General features: G+C 45.8%; 1 protein-coding gene across 3 annotated transcripts in view; it reads left to right on the top strand.

Moving 5' to 3' along the window:
* Positions 1-18,732, top strand: part of MYT1L (myelin transcription factor 1-like) — a 536,085-nt gene that overhangs the window by 406,637 nt on the left and 110,716 nt on the right. For all 3 annotated transcript variants that reach the window (XM_011960959.1, XM_011960961.1, XM_011960960.1), the window contains exons 11-14: positions 3,032-3,166; positions 8,163-8,253; positions 9,942-10,049; positions 16,169-16,383. In XM_011960959.1, coding sequence (XP_011816349.1) covers positions 3,032-3,166; positions 8,163-8,253; positions 9,942-10,049; positions 16,169-16,383 — 549 coding nt within the window. The remainder of the gene's footprint in view (positions 1-3,031; positions 3,167-8,162; positions 8,254-9,941; positions 10,050-16,168; positions 16,384-18,732) is intronic.

Here is an 18,732-nt window from a genome sequence, read left to right on the forward strand (position 1 = left end):
CAGCGGCTTTATGCAAATTTTGACTCGTTTTGTTTTGTTGTTGATTTGTTGTGTTTTGTTTTGTTTGCAAGAAAATGGAATTCAGACTGCTTGCTTCCTCTGTATAAATGGGGTCAGGTGGGAATGAACAGTAAGAACTGAGACATGCTTTTTCCCTGAAGTGAGGAAAGGTTGCAGATTTGGACTTTCCTGCAAGCAGAAGGCCTTGACTCTCGTCTCTCCCAGCTGTTCCAGGTCTTCCTCTTTGACCAAAGCTCATTTCTGTATCTGTCAGTGTCTTCCACACTATTCCAAATGTCCTTCAAAGATGTCTGTAGTTATATTCAGAACAAAATACATACGGCCAAGCAAGGCCAACAAAGTGGAGCAAAGAGGCTCCCTTAAAAAATAGTGTGGGCGGATCACGAGGTCAGGAGATCGAGACCATCCTGGCTAACACGGTGAAACCCCATCTCTACTAAAAATACAAAAAATCAGCCGGGTGTGGTGGCGGGCGCCTGTAGTCCCAGCTACTCGGGAGGCTGCGGCAGGAGAATGGCGTGAACCTGGGAGGCGGAGCTTGCAGTGAGTCAAAATTGTGCCACTGAACTCCAGCCTGGGGGACAGAGTGAGACTCCGTCTCAAAAGAATAAATAAATAAATAAGATAAAAATAAAAATTGTGGTACTATCTCACCAACACAGCCAACAGAGAATTCCTGCAACCACTAGCATGTCAACAGGCTCTATTTTCAGACACTCTGTTATTTTATTAAATATGGAGAGAACACTTGTATTCTCATTTCTACACAATCTTCTCAAACTGATTTAAATTATCAATGAGCCACATTTCCAAAATCTTGAGCTAATGCAAAAGGCCTGGATCATGGACCTCCTCTGTCTTCTACCCAGTCGCCTGCTCCAGCAGAGTGAAGGGAGCAGGCTAAACAGCACACTTTTTTTTTTTTCTGTAAGTTGTTGCAAGGTGTTGGGTTAAATTGTTGGTTTCTTTGCTTGCTTGGTTATTTTGTGTTTGCTTGTATGTTTGCTTTCGAGATTGCAAGAGAAAAGAAACCAAGGGGAGGTAACGGTGAAGGTGAAGGCCAATAGCATGACCCCACCTCAACCAGGACCTCATGCATCGAGAGGAGATTATACCCTTGTCGTCTTCCAAAACCCGAAACGCTTTGGAGCCACAATGTTCTCATGCAAATCCCTACTTAATTTCACAGCACTTTCGAACTCTGGGAAGTCATATATTTTGTTAGGTAATCGTAAGTGTCGTGATAAAATAGGGTCACTTAAGGATGAATAATAGATAACACACCTTACACTTTTTTGCACCGGCCACTAGCCATTTACATCTAGTTCAAAATCTCTTATCTCTAGTTTATGATTGTCAGTATTTCTTTTGAAACTGTTACTGTGCACTTACTACTTTATATTTGTAGTGATTTGTATTTACAGTAATTTATACCACTGTTATGATGAAATTACTGAAAAGGCGATAAGGTGCCAGGCATTTTGTTTGCAGGTGAGAGAAGTTCCAGTAATGTAATTAGAAACTGAAGCCACAACCACGTAATTTTAGATTTGTTCTCAAAGTTCTTCTTGAAATAATGGTGGGAAAGTAGCTGATGATTGTACAAATGGTATTTCCCTCAACACCAGTACTGACTTAAGAGTTTCCAGCACAGGAGAGGCACATTATACAGAACAAGATGTTAGCTAAAAAAGAAAAGGGGAGTGTTTTTATATGAACATGATGACATTTGTCTATTCCTCCTAGTTCTTTGTCTATTTCAAGTTCACCTGAATGAATGAAAAGTCCGTAAAAGTTCAAAAAATTCTAAATCCAGCTTTTTATTGATATAAAGTGAATTCTTAACCAAAAGTAAAACATGTGCTTTCTAGCAATCATGATTGGCCTGATTCATGGAATATCAAAAAGAACTAATCCGTAAAGAAAATTTAACTATTTATTGCATTTCTGGACTAATAATGATCGCTATCTGTTGGTGATCTGAGCAACTGGTTTTCAAAAACTGGCTAAAAATACAGTGTTTCACACACTTAGATTTACTGTTTTGTCTGAGCTTTACTTTAGAAATATTTTCTGAAGTTATTATATTGCATATTTATGAACTGTAGTCAATTCCGGATATAGAAATAATTTTGTGAGCAATATCATTACATTTCTGGCCTCTAGTACTGAATTTATTTTTTAACCAAAGCTCTGCCCTAATTTGCCCTTGACTGGTACTTGCAGAGAAGCCAACAGGGCTGTAGAAACCCATTACTTCTTAATTTTGTGTATGCATGCACGGCATTCTACGAGCCTTCCTCTGGTTCCAAGTACAGACGAAGAAATCAAAACAAAAGGCTGCTCCCGTGGCTTCTGAAACATGTTGGTTACCCGTCACCTCTGTCAGGTGGGCTTTCCACCTTTTTGGTCATTTGCTTGCAGTGCCTTCTGAGAGTTCAGTTTATTTTCAGAAAAGCGCTGAATTGGTGTGCTACGAAACAATGTCACCTGACCTCCGGAGAGCAAATTTCAATGCCAGTCAAATCCTGCAGCTTCCAGTGTATGCGATCAGAGCACTCAATAAGAAAGAAATTCAGCTAAAGAGATTTTGAACGGAATGACACTCTCTGGTTGAATTTCACGGAAAATTGCTGAATGATGATGGCACAGAATTTCGTTCTCTAAGAAGGTCACTGTCTCATCACGATTTACGTTGATTCCTTTGAGCAACACAGCTTATCATGTAACACACGGGAAAGTAATGAATCAGAGTTAAGGTGAGGGGTAGGCTTTGCTTTTCTTTAGAATAAAAATTAAAATACTTTATGATTCATGGTTATACTGTGTGAGGTTGAAGAAAGTCACCCAAAACCAAAGAACTATCTAAGCAAAAGTCTGATGTCACAGCCTGTCCCCCTGACACCGGCTTTCTTTCTTTCTTTAGCAAGGTTCCTTCAGATTGTGAAATAATCACATTTGTCTTTGATTGGTAAACATTTATTCTCTTGGCACCTGTTGTCGCTTTTAGATCCCTCAAGAACAGAAAAGAAAGAGAGCAAGTGTCCAACCCCCGGGTGTGATGGAACCGGCCACGTAACTGGGCTGTACCCACATCACCGCAGCCTGTCCGGATGCCCGCACAAAGATAGGGTCCCTCCAGAAAGTAAGTCCACGTCTCACTGCTGCCCTTGGGGTGCAAACACCCATGACTCTGTCTCTGTCATCCCTCTTACCTGACATCATCTCCATCGTGCGGCTCGGTGCGACCTGACTTAACTAGGCCCCTACTTGATGGGCAACTGATCCGGGAGTCGTGGGTGTGCCAGTGGCACAGCCCCAGGAGAGTGGTGCACCGTGAAGCCCACCACCCCTAACAAAGCTCCTGCACAGGCCTGGGTTCTCGTCCCGAGTTCAGCTCGGACCTGCTCTGTGACCCTGGCAGGTTGCTTCCAGGCATCTTTTCTCATAATCACAGAATTGAATCTGATGGTCTCTAAGACGTCCTTTCCACTATGAAACTGCCGGGAATCCCAGAGGAGAGAGGCCTTGAGACAGACATTTCTTGCCCAAATATCTGAATTTCTGTACATCATCCAAATGCATATTTAGATCTGAAGTTTTACTGCATTTCACCTGTAAAGTCTGTCTCATGTCATAGTTGTCTCGACATTTCAACACTATAGATTCTTCAGTAAGGAAGGAGGTTGAAATCAGATGGGTTTTGATCTTAAGCATTCTTTTTAATTAGGTTCTGATCATGTGGGATAAATCCATGAATATAACTAAATTTTTTTAGAATTGAAATGATATACATCTTTTTTTGTTTATCCTTTCAGCACATAAAGTATGCCAATAAATTAAATACTGCAGCTAGAACTGACAGTTCAGGGAAAAGGCACATTCTCAGAAATTAGTGTATGAGTTTAAGGTTCTGGTTTTGAGTCTATGGCATGGGAAGAGTTTCCCTTACTGTCTAAGACAAGTTTCTAGTGGGGGACGTGTCATAACATGGCTTGAGAGGTGACAAGATGACCAGTTAATTACTTCAAGGCCCTTTTGAGGACTGTCCCATTAAAATGGGTAACTTTGAGATACTTGAGAGCAAAACCTGTCAGCACAAAGAAACGTTCTCAGGAGCATTTGGGACTTAGGAAGTGTTTGCTGAACGTTTTCCAGTGAAAGATCTTTAGATGCGATTATGGCTCCAGGTTTTCAAATGGCTCCTCAAAATAGCAAACCTGTGTTTTTTGTAACCATCTTGTGAACAAGCCTGAAGAGCCGTAAAAATAAACAAATCAGAGCAAGTGGCTCCAATCCCGTGTGTTACATGAGCAGGAAGACAGCATGGTTTGACAACAGCTTCCATGTACCCAGCACACACTTGGTGCCAGGGCGCAGCTCGCACACAGCAAACACAGGTTCACCTAATCCCCAATCAACACTGTAGGGCAACACCCGCCCTTTCATTCGGATGAGGAAGATGAGAGTCAGAGACTCTGGCACCCTCTCTTTCCAGAGGTTAGCCAATACCTGGCAAATTGAGGATGTGCAACATCTTGTTAAACAAATCTGAGCAGGTACTAACTTGCTCAAGTAAGCTCCAGGCTAAGATGTAAATCCATATCTGTCTGACCTCCAAACCTCTCTGTCTCCTCTGAAACCTGGGTTTGGTGTTTCGGTTTCCATTTGAACGCGTGATGTGACACCCAACACTTTGCAGCTCTCTATACCTCATCTTCCTCATCTGTAAAGTGAGGCAGGAGGACGAAGCTCTAGTGTTTTAAGAAGAAAGAGTTTCTTTATGTGTTTTTAAGACCTACATATTCACCTTCAAGGTAGATTATCAGCTCGTTTTTATGGATGGGAAATTCTTCTGACTCCCTCTTTTCACAGTACAGGCCTAAATGAAATGGGAGTGTGGACTGGCAAGGTGCCCATCACGCCGGCTGCAGGTGCCTCCCAGGACCAGATCGTTCTCGGAGGCAGGGAGGCTCAGCTCTGCCACGGGCAGCACAGGTGCATGCCAGACAATACAGAGGAGGCTTCTCAGCCTTTGCTCCTGTGCAATTCTTTGTAACACCACAAGCATTTACTAAAATGATTAGAGAATTCCATCCATAGAAGGCTTTTAATTTAATTTTATTTTTTTCTGGGCTAGTTTCCCCTAATCATCATTTCTGTCCAACTAAATTCCATAAAGAAACCAGCAGCACACTGTGTCAGGACCACTGAGGACACGCCGTTGCCCGAGACACCGTACTGGCCCTCAGAGAGCTCCCAGCCCAGCTGAGAGAAGGGCATGGGCATGAGGCTGGGGCTCTGCATGATGCTGGGGCTCTGCACAGTGGGGACTCCACAGCATGGTCTAGGCAGGAGGGGGAACCACTCCCAGAGTCCCCAAGGCTGCCCTGAGGTGATGCTCCAGCTGTCCTGTGTGAGAGGTGAGGAACCCACAGCATTTTCTAAAGGCTGTTGTAAAAGAAGACAGTGGTAGTAGGAATAAAAATGCTGGGGCAGATTCACAAAACATCCGGAGATAGGCAGGCAGGCTGTGGAGGACAGCACATGTGAGGACGAAGAGAAGAGGGGAGACCGAGAGGAAGCCAAGGATTGTGGCCTTGGTGAACTTAAGGACGCCAGGGCCGATAATCCGTACAGAGAGCTGAGCAGTAGGGCCACATTTGGTGGAGAAACTGGGACTTGTATTCTTCCCAGTTGAGTTGGAGGAGCTGCATGATATTCCTCAGGGTTTGGGGAGGTGGCTCTGGAGGCCTGGGGAGGTCAGGTGCAGAGGTGGCTACCTGGATACCGTCCTTGGAGCAGCATTCGTGGAAACTGAGAATGGAATTGCTTAGGGAGGAGGCATAAGGCGGGAATGAAGGAGGGCCCATAAATGGGAAGTTTGGCAATGAATGTATGGTAAGAGGAAGCACATAAACAGGAGCAGGTGGAGGAAAATCAGAAACAGAAAACCAGGAGAGGAAGATGTTTCTGATAAAGCCCCGTGTAGGAAGGCAACACCCGGGGTGCCACAGAGGTCCAAGAGGAAGAACTAGGGGGGTCACAGGGTGTTTTTGTTTTTGTTTTTGTTTTGTGTGTGTGTGTGTTTTAGACGGAGTCTCACTGTGTCGCCCAGGCTAGAGTACAATGGCGCAATCTCGGCTTACTGCAGCCTCTGCCTCCAGGGTTCAAGTGATTCTCCTGCCTCAGCCTCCTGAGTAGCAGGGATTACAGGCGCATGCCAACATGGCTGGCTAATTTTTGCATTTTTAGTAGAGACGGGGTTCCACCACATTGGTCAGGCTGGTCTCGAATTCCTGACCTCGTGATCCACCTGCCTCAGCCTCCCTAAGTGCTGGGATTACAGGCGTGAGCCACTGCGCCCAGCAGGGTTTCTTTAGTAAAAGTCTCTTGCTGACCCCAAGAGATGGATGTGAGAAGAGGAGACAGGCATAGGAGCTGCACATGCTGCAGAAGTTTGAGAAATGTGATTGAGATGGATGAAGTAGCAGCAGAGTGTGGACCAAGGATAGCAAGCGCAGTCCACCTCAGGACGATTCAGGGGCGAGGCTGGGAGTGTGCACCCCCACGCAGCAGGAGACAGGGGTAAGGTCCATTTGCCATGGGGACCTCAGGTCAGAGTGACCCATGTGCGCCATCCCCAGGGAAAACTGTGTGTGAAAAGTTTACCATAAAAGGAAAGGAAAGGTGCAGGTGCACGTCAGAGGAAAGCTGTGTGAAGGAAAGCATTTGTGTGCTGTTGTCACATGGTGGTGGACAAATGGTAAAGAAGAAAGAATGAATGAAGTAGGTAGATGGATGTCCTGCAGGAAGGAGGACCACACACATGCTTCCTGGAGAGGCCTCCCTGAAAGGGAGGAGCAGCATTTCTTCCTCTGGGACAGGCGAGGAAGGGGGCAGGGAACTGTGCTTGGATTCTCTCAGAAAGGAGCCCTCCTGTGACCCCCTCCAGCCAGGTCCCAGCACAAGATGAGCCAAAGGGGGACTCACTTTGATCATTCATTTTTCTGACGGCACTTACTAGGCACCTACCACATCCAGGACAAGCCAGGAACTGTGGGACTGATAAAGCTAACACCAAAGCAGAGTCTTCGGAAGGGACTGCCCAGCAGGACGAAGACAGGGTGTGGACTCAGATAACAGCAGCACCATGTGGACGTGGGATTCAGTGCCCAGCAGACTGCAGGGGAAAGAGAGACGTTGTTCTAGAGAAGGAGGAAAAGTGTAGAAAATACAATTACGTAACTAGGGTAGGCAGATCTGTTTTGAATAGACCTTCCATGTTCATCTGGCCTCAGGTAAACCTTGCTGGCAGGGAAAGCCGCCACCCCATTGCCCTGGAGTTTGGAGACAGCAGGCTCAGAGGAGCAGAGCATCATGCAGACAGGGTCCGTGTGGGGGTCCCTTCATCCCTGCTAACCTTGCCCCAGAACCCAGAGTAGTGGAGTGTTCACGAAGGACCAGAAAAGAAGGAAGACACTAATAAGTCAGGTCTAACACCACTGCTGGGAAAATTCAAGCAGCTCCCCCAGCCAGCTGGCCAGTAGCACCCTTGCACCGCAAGAGGAGTCCGTGCAGCCTCTCCCGCTTATTAATTTCACAGGGTAAAAACACAGAACGCTTCCTATTCTAGCTCATTCTGTTTAAAGAATAATAAAGCACTAGGTTCCTAAAGGAAGCGTGATTATTTAATTCATTTTATTTAAAATTAAGGTTTGTGGTTCTGTATTCATCTACCCACCACACATTCATAATGCTGTGTGTTTCCAAAGCACAGGGGTGTTTTTAAAATCTGCAGCCTCTGAGTTGTTCTATGGCTAATGAACACTCTGTGCTTCTGCATGGGTAATGTCTGTGAGGCCCTGGCTCCCCTAACCCATCAGGAAAGAGTCGGTTCTGTGTTCTCTGAACTCCCAGGCCCCCGGGTCCAGCACCCCTGCTGTGTGAGGCCCTTAGCGTAGGGTCCAGTCAACCTTCTTTCTCCTCCCACGTGTGTTTTCCTGACCATGCCCATCACAAATGTTTGTAGGACTGTCTGTCACGAGCGACCTGGCCTTTGTTAAATGACTGCATTTTCATGTGTCCTGACTGTGCCTCTATTTTAACGCTGGCTGTTCTCTTTGCCTCTCCCTGTCAAGTCCTTGCCATGCATGAAAGTGTCCTCAAGTGCCCCACTCCGGGCTGCACGGGGCGCGGGCATGTCAACAGCAACAGGAACTCCCACCGAAGGTAAGCCACGCGTGCGGCACTGGTGTGGGAGGGAGTGCCGGCTGCCCTCCATGCCTCCTTCTTCCCGGGGAGGCGGACTGTGCTCCATACGGTGCTCCCTATGGTGCTCCCCAAGTACAGGCACCTCCACATAATGCGCGGGAGTGGCAAGCACTCCATGCCCTTGTGGTGCAAACTGGATGGTTTTAGTTGCCCCACCCACCTTATGGTAGCAGGGTATAGTATCAGGAGCGGAAACCATGACCATTTACAATGGCTGGAAGGAAGGAGGCCAAGCCTTTGCTGTCCTCCAGGGTGAAGACAGGGCTGTCCTAGTGCTCATTGGACAGGACATGGGCTGGAATGCAGCAAGCCTATACAGTATGTAGCTTGGCTTGGCTGCCCTTGGAATTCTGCGGAAACCCCAGATCACAAGTATCGATGTCTTCAGAAAACTTACAGATGTTTAGCAGACTGGGTGGGGGTCTGTGGGAGGCTGGGGTGCTGGAGAAATAGACTCTGGACTCCCGCTAACAAATGTACTCGAAGTCACTCTTTTGTTTGTAAAAGATTTCAGTTCTCTTTTCCTGTTCTGTTCAGACTTGATAAGAACTACTCAGCTGCCCATAACATTCCGTTCTTATCTGATAACTTTTTATTTCCAGAGGCCGAAAAGTGATTCTTTTAAAGTTTGTCTGACAGTCTATGGTTTTATGAGTTCACATAAAATTATATCTAAAAGAAGGAAACTACTATAAGCTTCACTCTAATTTTTGTTTGTCTGACTGGCAAACCTGGTTCTTTGTGTTAAATTTATAACGAAACAAATGACCACTGTGCCCTCCAGAGACATTCAAGTGTTTAATCTGCAGAAGCAGGAAATGATCGACAGGTTGGAGAGGTGTGGGCTGTGTGCTGTTTGATGCAGCATCCGCCGTGTCAGGGCCGCCGTCAAACCTCAGCACAGGCGTGTTTTTGGGGTGTGACATATATATGGGAGGAGCGTCTGTGCATATGAGCAGATATGCATGGAGACACCCACAGAGCAGGCACAGTGATTTCACATAAAGTGAGCCTGCACGCAAAAGAGCCCAGCTGCTGTCTCCTCCATCTACACGAAGCCCGAACTCTTAGGCTCCACAAAACATTTTATTGCAGTCCTAGAAATCATTCTGCTTTCCTCTCCACTTTCATTTCCCTGCTTGTGGAGAACACCAAAGGGCTAAAGTCAGACAGGCCCCCCAGAGGCCACAGTCAATAGCATTTAGGAAATCAGCTTGGAGCTCCATCTTCTGGTAACAGTCAGTTCACTGCCATTCATGGGCTTAAAAACTCATCCTACCCAAGCTGTTAATTCTTCATCTCCAGAAATGGTGAGCTCTCCAGGACGGAATCTGTCTACAGTTTCCACCAGCTGTGTCCTCCCGAATGCATGGAGCTGGGACGCTCTCACTGGGAAGGACTGAGTACACCTCACACAGCACTGCCGCCAGCATTCTCTGCTGGAGACAAGCAGAAAGCGTGCACCTAGAGACATGACTACCTCCCCTCTCCCAGTCATCCACCCGTCAGGATTGCCCATGCCAGACTTGAGAAACCACCCCTCCCCCACAGCTCCACCTGCATCAGGGTCCTGGGGTTAAGGGAGGATTGGTGTCCTGTGAAGGCGTTCGAGGCGGGACCATTCAACCCGCTTTCTGTGATTGCAGCCTCTCCGGATGCCCGATCGCTGCAGCAGAGAAACTGGCCAAGGCACAGGAAAAGCACCAGAGCTGTGACGTGTCCAAGTCCAGCCAGGCCTCGGACCGCGTGCTCAGGTACCCAGCAGGAGTGCGCCGTCCGTCCGTGAGCTCTATCCACAGTCCGCCCCACACCTCGGAGCCCTGGGGACACCTGCTCAGGGCATGTCCTTACAGCAGCAGGGACTGGGACGGGAGGGCGGGGCCGTGCTGGAAGCCGGGGCTGGGACGCCTCACTCCAGGCCAGGCTGTGTGAGGGCAAGGGTGTCATTCGCCCCCTGGTGTCTGTGGACTCACTGGGACGACTTACATGAGAGAGTTGGAGGAAATCATTTCTGATTTTGTTTCTGGACCTGGTATTTCATGAGTCCGAGTGCTAGATGAAAGGGAAGCTTTGAAAATTAATGAGATGCCCAAGGTAATTTTCTCATAATTTGGAGGAGAGGGCCTCGCACCAACCTGCAGGCGGGTGCTGATGTTTCTGACAATGCTAGGGGTGTGAGCACCCCACGCATGCGTGTGGAAGCTCTCGAGTGCAAAGCCGGCAGAGCTCCCTCCTGTTACACCCGACAGCCTGCGATGTAGGTGGGGGTAGGTATTGTCACCTCCGTTTGGCAAGTGAGAAAACCCAGAGTGCAGAGAGGTTAAAAGACCCGAATGTTACCGTGGGTCAATCAGTGTTACAGTGTTACAGATCGTCTGCCTGAAACCACTGTTTTCTTTAAGTTTTGGGAGGACAAGCTCCCCATGCACACAGCCCTGCTATACATCCTTCATTCTTACATGTTGCTTCACATTCTCATCCACGTGAAAACTATGACAATTGCCACATATCCTGCCTTCTCACACAACATCACTGCAGAAACACGCATCCTTGTCTCTATGTAATCATCCTAATTATCATCTTCACAGGTACGTATATTCTACTGTTCAGACGTACCCCCCCCCCAGTGCCAAAACTAGGTTCTAGCTTTGAGGCATTCGGGCTGTTTCCCGCTTTTACTATTAAAGAGAGGGCAATAATAAACATTTCTTTCATATATACAGCACTTTGCCTCCGTTACTCCTTTGGCTACTCAGAAGGCTGAGGTGGGAGGATTGCTTTGAGCCCAGGAGGTCAAGGCTACAGTGAGCTGTGATTTCACCACTGTACTCTAGCCTAGATGACAGAGCAAGACCCTGTCTAAAAAAAATTTAAAAGTAAATTATTTCTTTAGGATAAGTATCTTAGAGCAAATCACCAGGCAAACAATATGAATATCCTTTTTGTTCTTGAGTATTATTTCATAACATCCCAAGAAGCTTCTAACATAGTCATTAAACTCCCTTCCTCCCTAAATAGAAAAGTTAAAATCTTTATAGAAAATTATAAATATTTAAGCAAAAATAAGAAAACAAAACCATCTATGACCCTACTATCAAGAGATAACTCCTCAGTAAATTGTGGCACAGAGTTTTCTGCATTTGGGGGTCCCGGCCTGAAGTGCCCCCAGAGCACCCATCTCAGGGAGCCGCCCCTTCAGGGAAATGCACCCATCTTCCCTATGGCAAGACCAAACGCTGAACAAGTCATAGGCCACCCTCCCTCTCCCCACCAGCCCACAGCTAATTATTGGCAGCGTGAAAACAGCCCCCACCCACCCAGTAAAACAGACCAACCCGCGGGGCTGTGTAATCCAAGGAGGGATCGTTATTAGTCAAAGGAGAATTTGAAAGTTGGTAGGGAGATATTTCTTGCTGAGGGCTTTCATTAATTTTCTTCAGCCTACCTGGGCCAGACCCCTGAGAATCTGGAAGAACTCTAGTACTTGGCCGTTCTTGGAGTCACCAGGTGATTGCACTGCCCACCTACGGGCTGCTCTGCTCTTGGGGGCCGCACTGGCCACCTACGGGCTGCTCTGCTCCCGGGGGCCGCACTGGCCACCTACGGGCTGCTCTGCTCCCGGGGGCCGCACTGGCCACCTACGGGCTGCTCTGCTCCCGGGGGCCGCACTGGCCACCTACGGGCTGCTCTGCTCCCGGGGGCCAGCACGGAGTGAGGATTTCAGGGAGAAGCTCACAGCAGCTGGAGACCGACGAGGCATGCATGTGATTGTGAATAACCACCTTGTCCAAACAGCCTCCACTCTGATGTTTGCCTCCTTACCTTTGGACGCTGAGTTTCTTTTCCTGAAATGCTTTCTTACCACCCCCGAACCCCCACCCCGCGGATCTTAAACTTAAAAATCAACCCATTCTGTAAAACTGACTTCAAACATCCCTTTCTCCATTCAAACGTAACTGAATTCCATAGCCTGGAGTGTTCTCTCTTCTCCGGAATGCTCATAGCATTTGAACCCTTGAAATATGATCACATCACCCATGGTCTTTTGTTTTTTTTTAATTAAAAAAAAAGTTTTAGAGACAAGGTCTCACTCTGTTGCCCAGGCTGGAATACAGTGGCACAATTATGGCTCACTGCAGCCTTGATGTCCTGGGCTCAAGCAATCCTCCCCATTCAACCTCCTGAGTAGCTGGGATAATAGGCACACACCACCATGCCTGGCTAATTTTTTTTTATTTTATTTTTTTGTTGTTGTTTTTTGGAGAGATAGGGTCTCCCTATATTGCTCTGGTGAGTCTCAAACTCCTGGGCTTAAGTGATCCTCCTGGCTGCGCCTCTCAAAGTGTTGGGATTTCAGGCATGAGCCACCATGCCCGGCCTGCCCCAGCATCTTTTAAAGCAAGGCCTAAAGATTTATTCATTTATGCACCATCCTATTATCTGGGAAAATGTCTCAAGAACAATAGACAATTATTACATAATTTTATTGATTTGACAAGAAGTAAATCGGCTAAATTAATGAAATCACAATAAATGTAGTGGTGATTTGGTAAATAAATTGGATATTTAACCAATATCTAATTTACATATATATAATTGGATATATATCCAATACTGTTATAAAAGTATAGATATGGCTATCAAACAGTCTAAACTCTGACTTTCCTTTCTTAAAAAATCCAGTTATCAAAACTTTGTAACTGCACCAAAACCAATATAAATTTATGAAATAATCAGAGTAAAGAGAGATTATCTACATGGGTGCCTATTAAGTCAGAATTTATAACAGCAACAAAATCAAAAAGTTGGAAAATAGTTAAATAGTACAATATTCATTGATTTCAATATCACTCTGCTATTAAGAACTGTTTTTAAAGCCTGAGAAACAAAAAGGAAAATTAAATATCATGTAAAATGGAAACATAAAATATGTAAAAGTGTAAGATTCTTACGATTTAAATAAATATAAAATGCATGAAGTCAATCATAAAAAATACACCAAAACCTTAAAAGTTTTTGTCTCTTGAAGATCTACAGGCAATTTTTTTAAAAAATAGCTTTTGTGTCTTCTAAATATTTTTTCAGTGAATCATAAAAAAGCAAAACATAATCATGAAAATAATTAAAAAGCAAGACAATAGTTTTAAACCTGTTTTCTGTAAGGCAAGTATAGATGATCTTGGTGTGCCTGTGTGCATCGCCTTTAGAAAGAGAGCAAGGACTCGAGAGAAAATATATTTATGCAGACATACAAGAATACTTGTGGAAAATGAGTTAGGAAAGGAACAGATCAAAACCCCTCAGGTTTCCATCCCCAGGGAGAACAAACAGAATACTGTCTGTACGTCTGTTGCCAAAGAGTTTCCTTCCTAAACAGCACACATTTGTACCTGCTGATATCATGCTTTCATACATCTGCTAAAATTTCACATTCATGCTAGAGGTACAGGCAATATTTGCAGATCTTACTGATACTAGTAATCAAGAAATAGGATCTTACTCAAACATTACTGTCTTCCTCCAGGTGTGGTGGCTCACGCCTCTAATCCCAGCACTTCAAGAGGCCGAGGCAGCTGGATCACCTGAGGTCAGGAGTTGGAGACCAGCCTGGCCAACATGGTGAAACCCTGTCTCCACTAAAAATAGAAAAATTAGCTAGGCATGGTGGCAGGAGCCTATAATCCCAACTACTTGGGAGTCTGAGGCAGGAGAATCACTTGAACCCGGGAGGTGGAGGTTGCATTGAACCAAGACCGTGCCATTGCACTCCAACTTGGCAACAGAGTGAAACTACGTCTAAAAAAAATGACTGTCCTTCCTAAGCTGACTATGAACCTCACACTAATGCATGAATTCACCACCTTTTGTTTTTCCCTGCTTGGTTGGGTCTTTAGTTGGAATACATTTTATATAGTTTAGAATGACAAAAATTCAACAGGAAACTCTCTGCCTTTAAAATTCACTGTTTTGTTAGCTTTACAGTGTGTAAAATGATGCTGATGTGGAAAGGTCTCTGTTTTCTTGAAAATGGATCACTTGATGCCAAGGGTTCAAGACCAGCCTGACCAACTTGGCAAAACCCTGTCTCTACTAAAAATACAAAAATTAGCCAGGCGTGGTGGCTCATGATATAATCCCAGCTGCCTGGGAGGCTGAGGCAGGATAATCACTTGAGAAAAATACAAAGATGGCAGATGAGACTGTAGGATGTTATGATTAAGAATGCATCTATGGCCAGGCGCAGTGGCTCATGCCTATAATCCCAGGACTTTGGGAGGCCTACATGGGTGAATAACTTGAGCTCAGGAGTTTGAAACCCGCCTGGCCAACACGGTGAAACCCCATCTCCACTGAAAATACAAAAATATTAGCTGCGCGTGGTGGTAGTGCATGCATGTAGTCCCAGCTACTCGGGAGGCTGAGGCAGGAGAATCTCTTGAACCCAGGAGGCAGAGGTTGCAGTGAGCTGAGATCACGCCACTGCATTCCAGCCCAGGCCACAAGACCGAGACTATCTCAATAAAAAAAAAGAAAAAAAAAGAACGTGTCTGTATCTGAGCAGTTCTTCAGTGTCCATTCCATGAAGCCTTGAGCCCAGTGAGACTGAGGAGCTGTCAGTGGGGAGGACAGAACGCAGGACCCTTAGTGCACTGTGGGACCCTGCATGGTTATGTCAGAAAAAGGACATTAGTGGAAAAACTGGTCAGATCCAAATACAGCCTCTAGTTCAGGAAGGAACTCCATACTAACGTTAATCGCCTGACTTTGCTCTTGTCTTATGGTTATGGAGGTGGTCACGTTGGCAGAAGTTGGTGGCAGGGTATAAAGAAAACCTCTGTGCAACTTTTCTGCAAGTCTAAAATCGTTTTAAGTATAAAGTCTAAAAACTCCACTTATGACCTAGACAGATGAAGAGGTGGACCTACACACATACACAACACAATGTCTATGAGTGAGCAACGACCCGGTGTCCGTCCTTTTTTATTTATTTATTATTTTTTTTTGAGACAGAGTCTCGCTCTGTCGCCCAGGCTGTAGTGCAGTGACTCGATCTCGGCTCACTTCAAGCTCCACCTCCTAGGTTCCTGCCATTCTCCTGCCTCAGCCTCCCCAGGAGCTGGGACTACAGGCACCTGCCACCACGCCTGGCTAATTTTTTGTAGTTTTAGTAGAGACGGGGTTTCACCGTGTTAGCCAGGATGGTCTTGATCTCTTGACCTCGTGATCCACCCACCTCGGCCTCCCAAAGTGCTGGAATTATTGGCGTGAGCCACTGCGCCCAGCTTGTCCTTCCTTTTAAATATTTTATTCCAAAGACAATAAGAAATGACTACTAGGTAAAAACATTGAATGCATATTCTAGTACTTGACAAGGTGCATTACACCTAGCCTACCTCATTGTCCAGTTAGGTACATTTTGATCTGGTTCTGTCTCAGTCTATGTCCCTAAGAGTATTTCTTTACTTCCTCTTACTTTTTAAGCGGAATTTCTTATTGAGGCAATGTCTTTGTGTATAATTCAGCAACTCTTTGTAACCACTGCAAAGAAAATTCAGGACTGAGATTGTCCCCATCCTCATATCTCATGTCATCACCATGCCACCAGACCTCTTACAGGAAAGAAGGAAAAGGGAACGTATTTAAAGATTTTATTTCTTGTCCTTTTTTATTGCCAAAGTTGACTTTTAGGCAGTTTATCTGGTGCTATATAATTAAAACACACTTTGTCTTTTCTTCAGAAAATAAAAAAGTTGTAGTTTTAGTGAAAGGTAACCCATCTTAAAAAGTAAGATATTCTAGTTTTACTGTGAGGCTCGTTGTGTGCAAAGTCACAGGAAAGCAAGCTGTTGTTTGTTGTCTTGTTCACTTCCAGGCCAATGTGCTTTGTGAAGCAGCTGGAGATTCCTCAGTATGGCTACAGAAACAATGTCCCCACAACGACGCCGCGTTCCAACCTGGCCAAGGAGCTTGAGAAATATTCCAAGACCTCGTTTGAATACAACAGTTACGACAGCCATACTTATGGCAAGCGAGCCATAGCTCCCAAGGTGCAAACCAGGGATATATCCCCCAAAGGATATGATGATGGTAGGAGGTGCACACTCTTATACATGAGAGACACGTTGCCATTGATGATGTTGTTGTTGTGTATATCAATGTCCTACAAATTAGTTGAGCAGTGGTGGTCACTCGATGGGTACCAAAAGAACAGGATGTTCGTAGCACAGCCCAGGAGCTGAAAGTCCCCCAGGTCCACACAGCTGTAGGAGAGCAAACCTTCAGGGGAAGGAAGGTGGTGGTTTCCCCTCAGTCATTCTGAGACAGCGCACTCGGCTGCTCGTGGAATGTGGAGAGGGAGAAGCGACGGACTGGCTCGTTGTCTTTTGTGGTACTGGGAAGACAGTACCCTTATCTTAATACGCTTCCTTTAAATAAATGCCTGAGACAGACAGTGCAGAGGGAGCCAGCAGGCAGCCCTCGGCTCCCGGGAGCTTTGAGGAGCTCTGCACCCATCTCCTTAGTGTTCTCAGCCTTGCATGCACATGAGAACCATCCGGGGAGATTTTTTTTTTTTAATTCTTATGCCCAACCTGCCCTCATGACCAATGAAATCAGAATCCCTGGAGGGCTCCCTGCACGACACGATGACATTTTTAAGAAGCCCACCAGTGATTCCCGTGCAGCCAGAGCTAGTGGCCTGCTTGTCACCCAGCCTCTTCACAGCAAGACCAGGACCTGGGTCCCCCTGTAACTGGGGACGATGGAGCAAAACAAGGCCCAGCCTGGGGTACTGCCGGCAGAGCCATAGCTTTGTTCCTTGCTGGCTTGTGGCTGCCGTGGCACCAACAAAATAGAGCTTATGCAGCAAACACAGGGCCACGGGCTTCATGGGAAAAGGGTAGTTTATTTGACTAATGCTTATTTGAACCACTACCAAGAGTGTGAACTAGTTACCATTTCACTACAAAGCTAGTTGGTAAGTAGTTTTTCATTAGAGGGGAAGACTGTATTTATTTAATTTTTTTTATTTATCTAACTGTGTGTCTCCTTTAAATTCTAGGCTGTATAGACGTCATTGCCAAGTTTTACCAATTGGGACTTGGGGTGTAAATGTTCTGATGATTTAGAAATCTTGTCATGATACTCTCTAGCACAGGGGAAGGAAATAGTTTTTTTAAAAAGGTCATCAAGCTTTTCTTTGAAAAAGATATTTAGGGCAGGGTGCAGTGGTTCACGCCTGTAATCCCAGCACTTTGGGAGGCTGAGCCAGGTGGATCACTTGGTGTCAAGAGTTCAAGACCAGCTTGGCCAACATGGCAAAACCCCGTTTCTACTAAAAATACAAAAATTAGCCAGGCGTGGTGGCTCATGCCTGTAATCCCAGCTGCTCAGTAGGTTGAGGCACAAGAATCACTTCAACCTGGGAGGCAGAGGTTGAAGTGAGCTGAGATAGTGTGCTGCTGCTCTCCAGCCTGGGGGACAGAGCGAGACACTGGATCAAAAACAAAGAAAAAGACACTTAGTTAAAATCACAGTACACACACACAATATTTAAACTGAATGCTTGGGGAGTTCAGAAACCATTTTTATCATTCTACAGGAATGATGGCACATCTTTCTACGCTATGGTATTTCTTGCCTTAATAACAATTTATTTGTATAATGAATGAAATTTAGTATTTCTTGGAGCTATCATATATTGGTCAGAAACACAGACATAAATGGATAGAAGGAGTGACTGTAGGGTATAACAGAAGTAGTTTGGTTGGTTTGTTGTTGGGTTTGTGATAATTTCAGGTTTCTTATCGTCTCATTTGTTCATCTACAAGTGAAGAATCAAAAGAAATTAAGTTCTCATAATTGAAGGCTGTTTATATGATTTCCAATTCATTGACATTTTACCGGGATTTGATCCATTCTTTCATTAGAGGTTCATTTTTACGCACCGGTTTTTTTGCTGTTCTTGTTCCGTGTGGGCTGATTTCTTTCTTGAGCTTCATTGTTAAGGTCAGACTCCAGCCTGTGAAGGAAAGGGGGCTTCTGGGTGAAGTTGTGAGCAGCAGAGCAGTCTCAGGGCCACGGTGCCTTTAGGGGATCTGAAGTCAAATCCACTGAGCATATTCTCGGTGCCATTCTTAGGAGCCGGATGCTACTGGACAAATTGGCCCAGCACGGCATGGGTTTCCTCGGGAGCAGAGAGGAAGCAAGAGTGTCCTCTGCTGACCTCGCCAGGCTGCAGTGAAGATCAGCCGAGATGGGACGGGTGCAAGGATGCGCTCGGTGGCACGATCACATGTTACTTACTGGCATTGATCATCACATGCCCGGCAGAGGCCCTGCTGTGGGCACTAAGGCTGAGCCATGCTTTGCAGCCGACCCCCTGGAAACAAGCGTCTATTGAGCAGACAGGCTGAAAGCTCAGTGTTAGGGCTTCAG

This window comes from Colobus angolensis, unplaced genomic scaffold (assembly GCF_000951035.1).
Source record: "Colobus angolensis palliatus isolate OR3802 unplaced genomic scaffold, Cang.pa_1.0 Scaffold53, whole genome shotgun sequence".
NCBI classification, from domain to species: Eukaryota; Metazoa; Chordata; class Mammalia; order Primates; family Cercopithecidae; genus Colobus; species Colobus angolensis.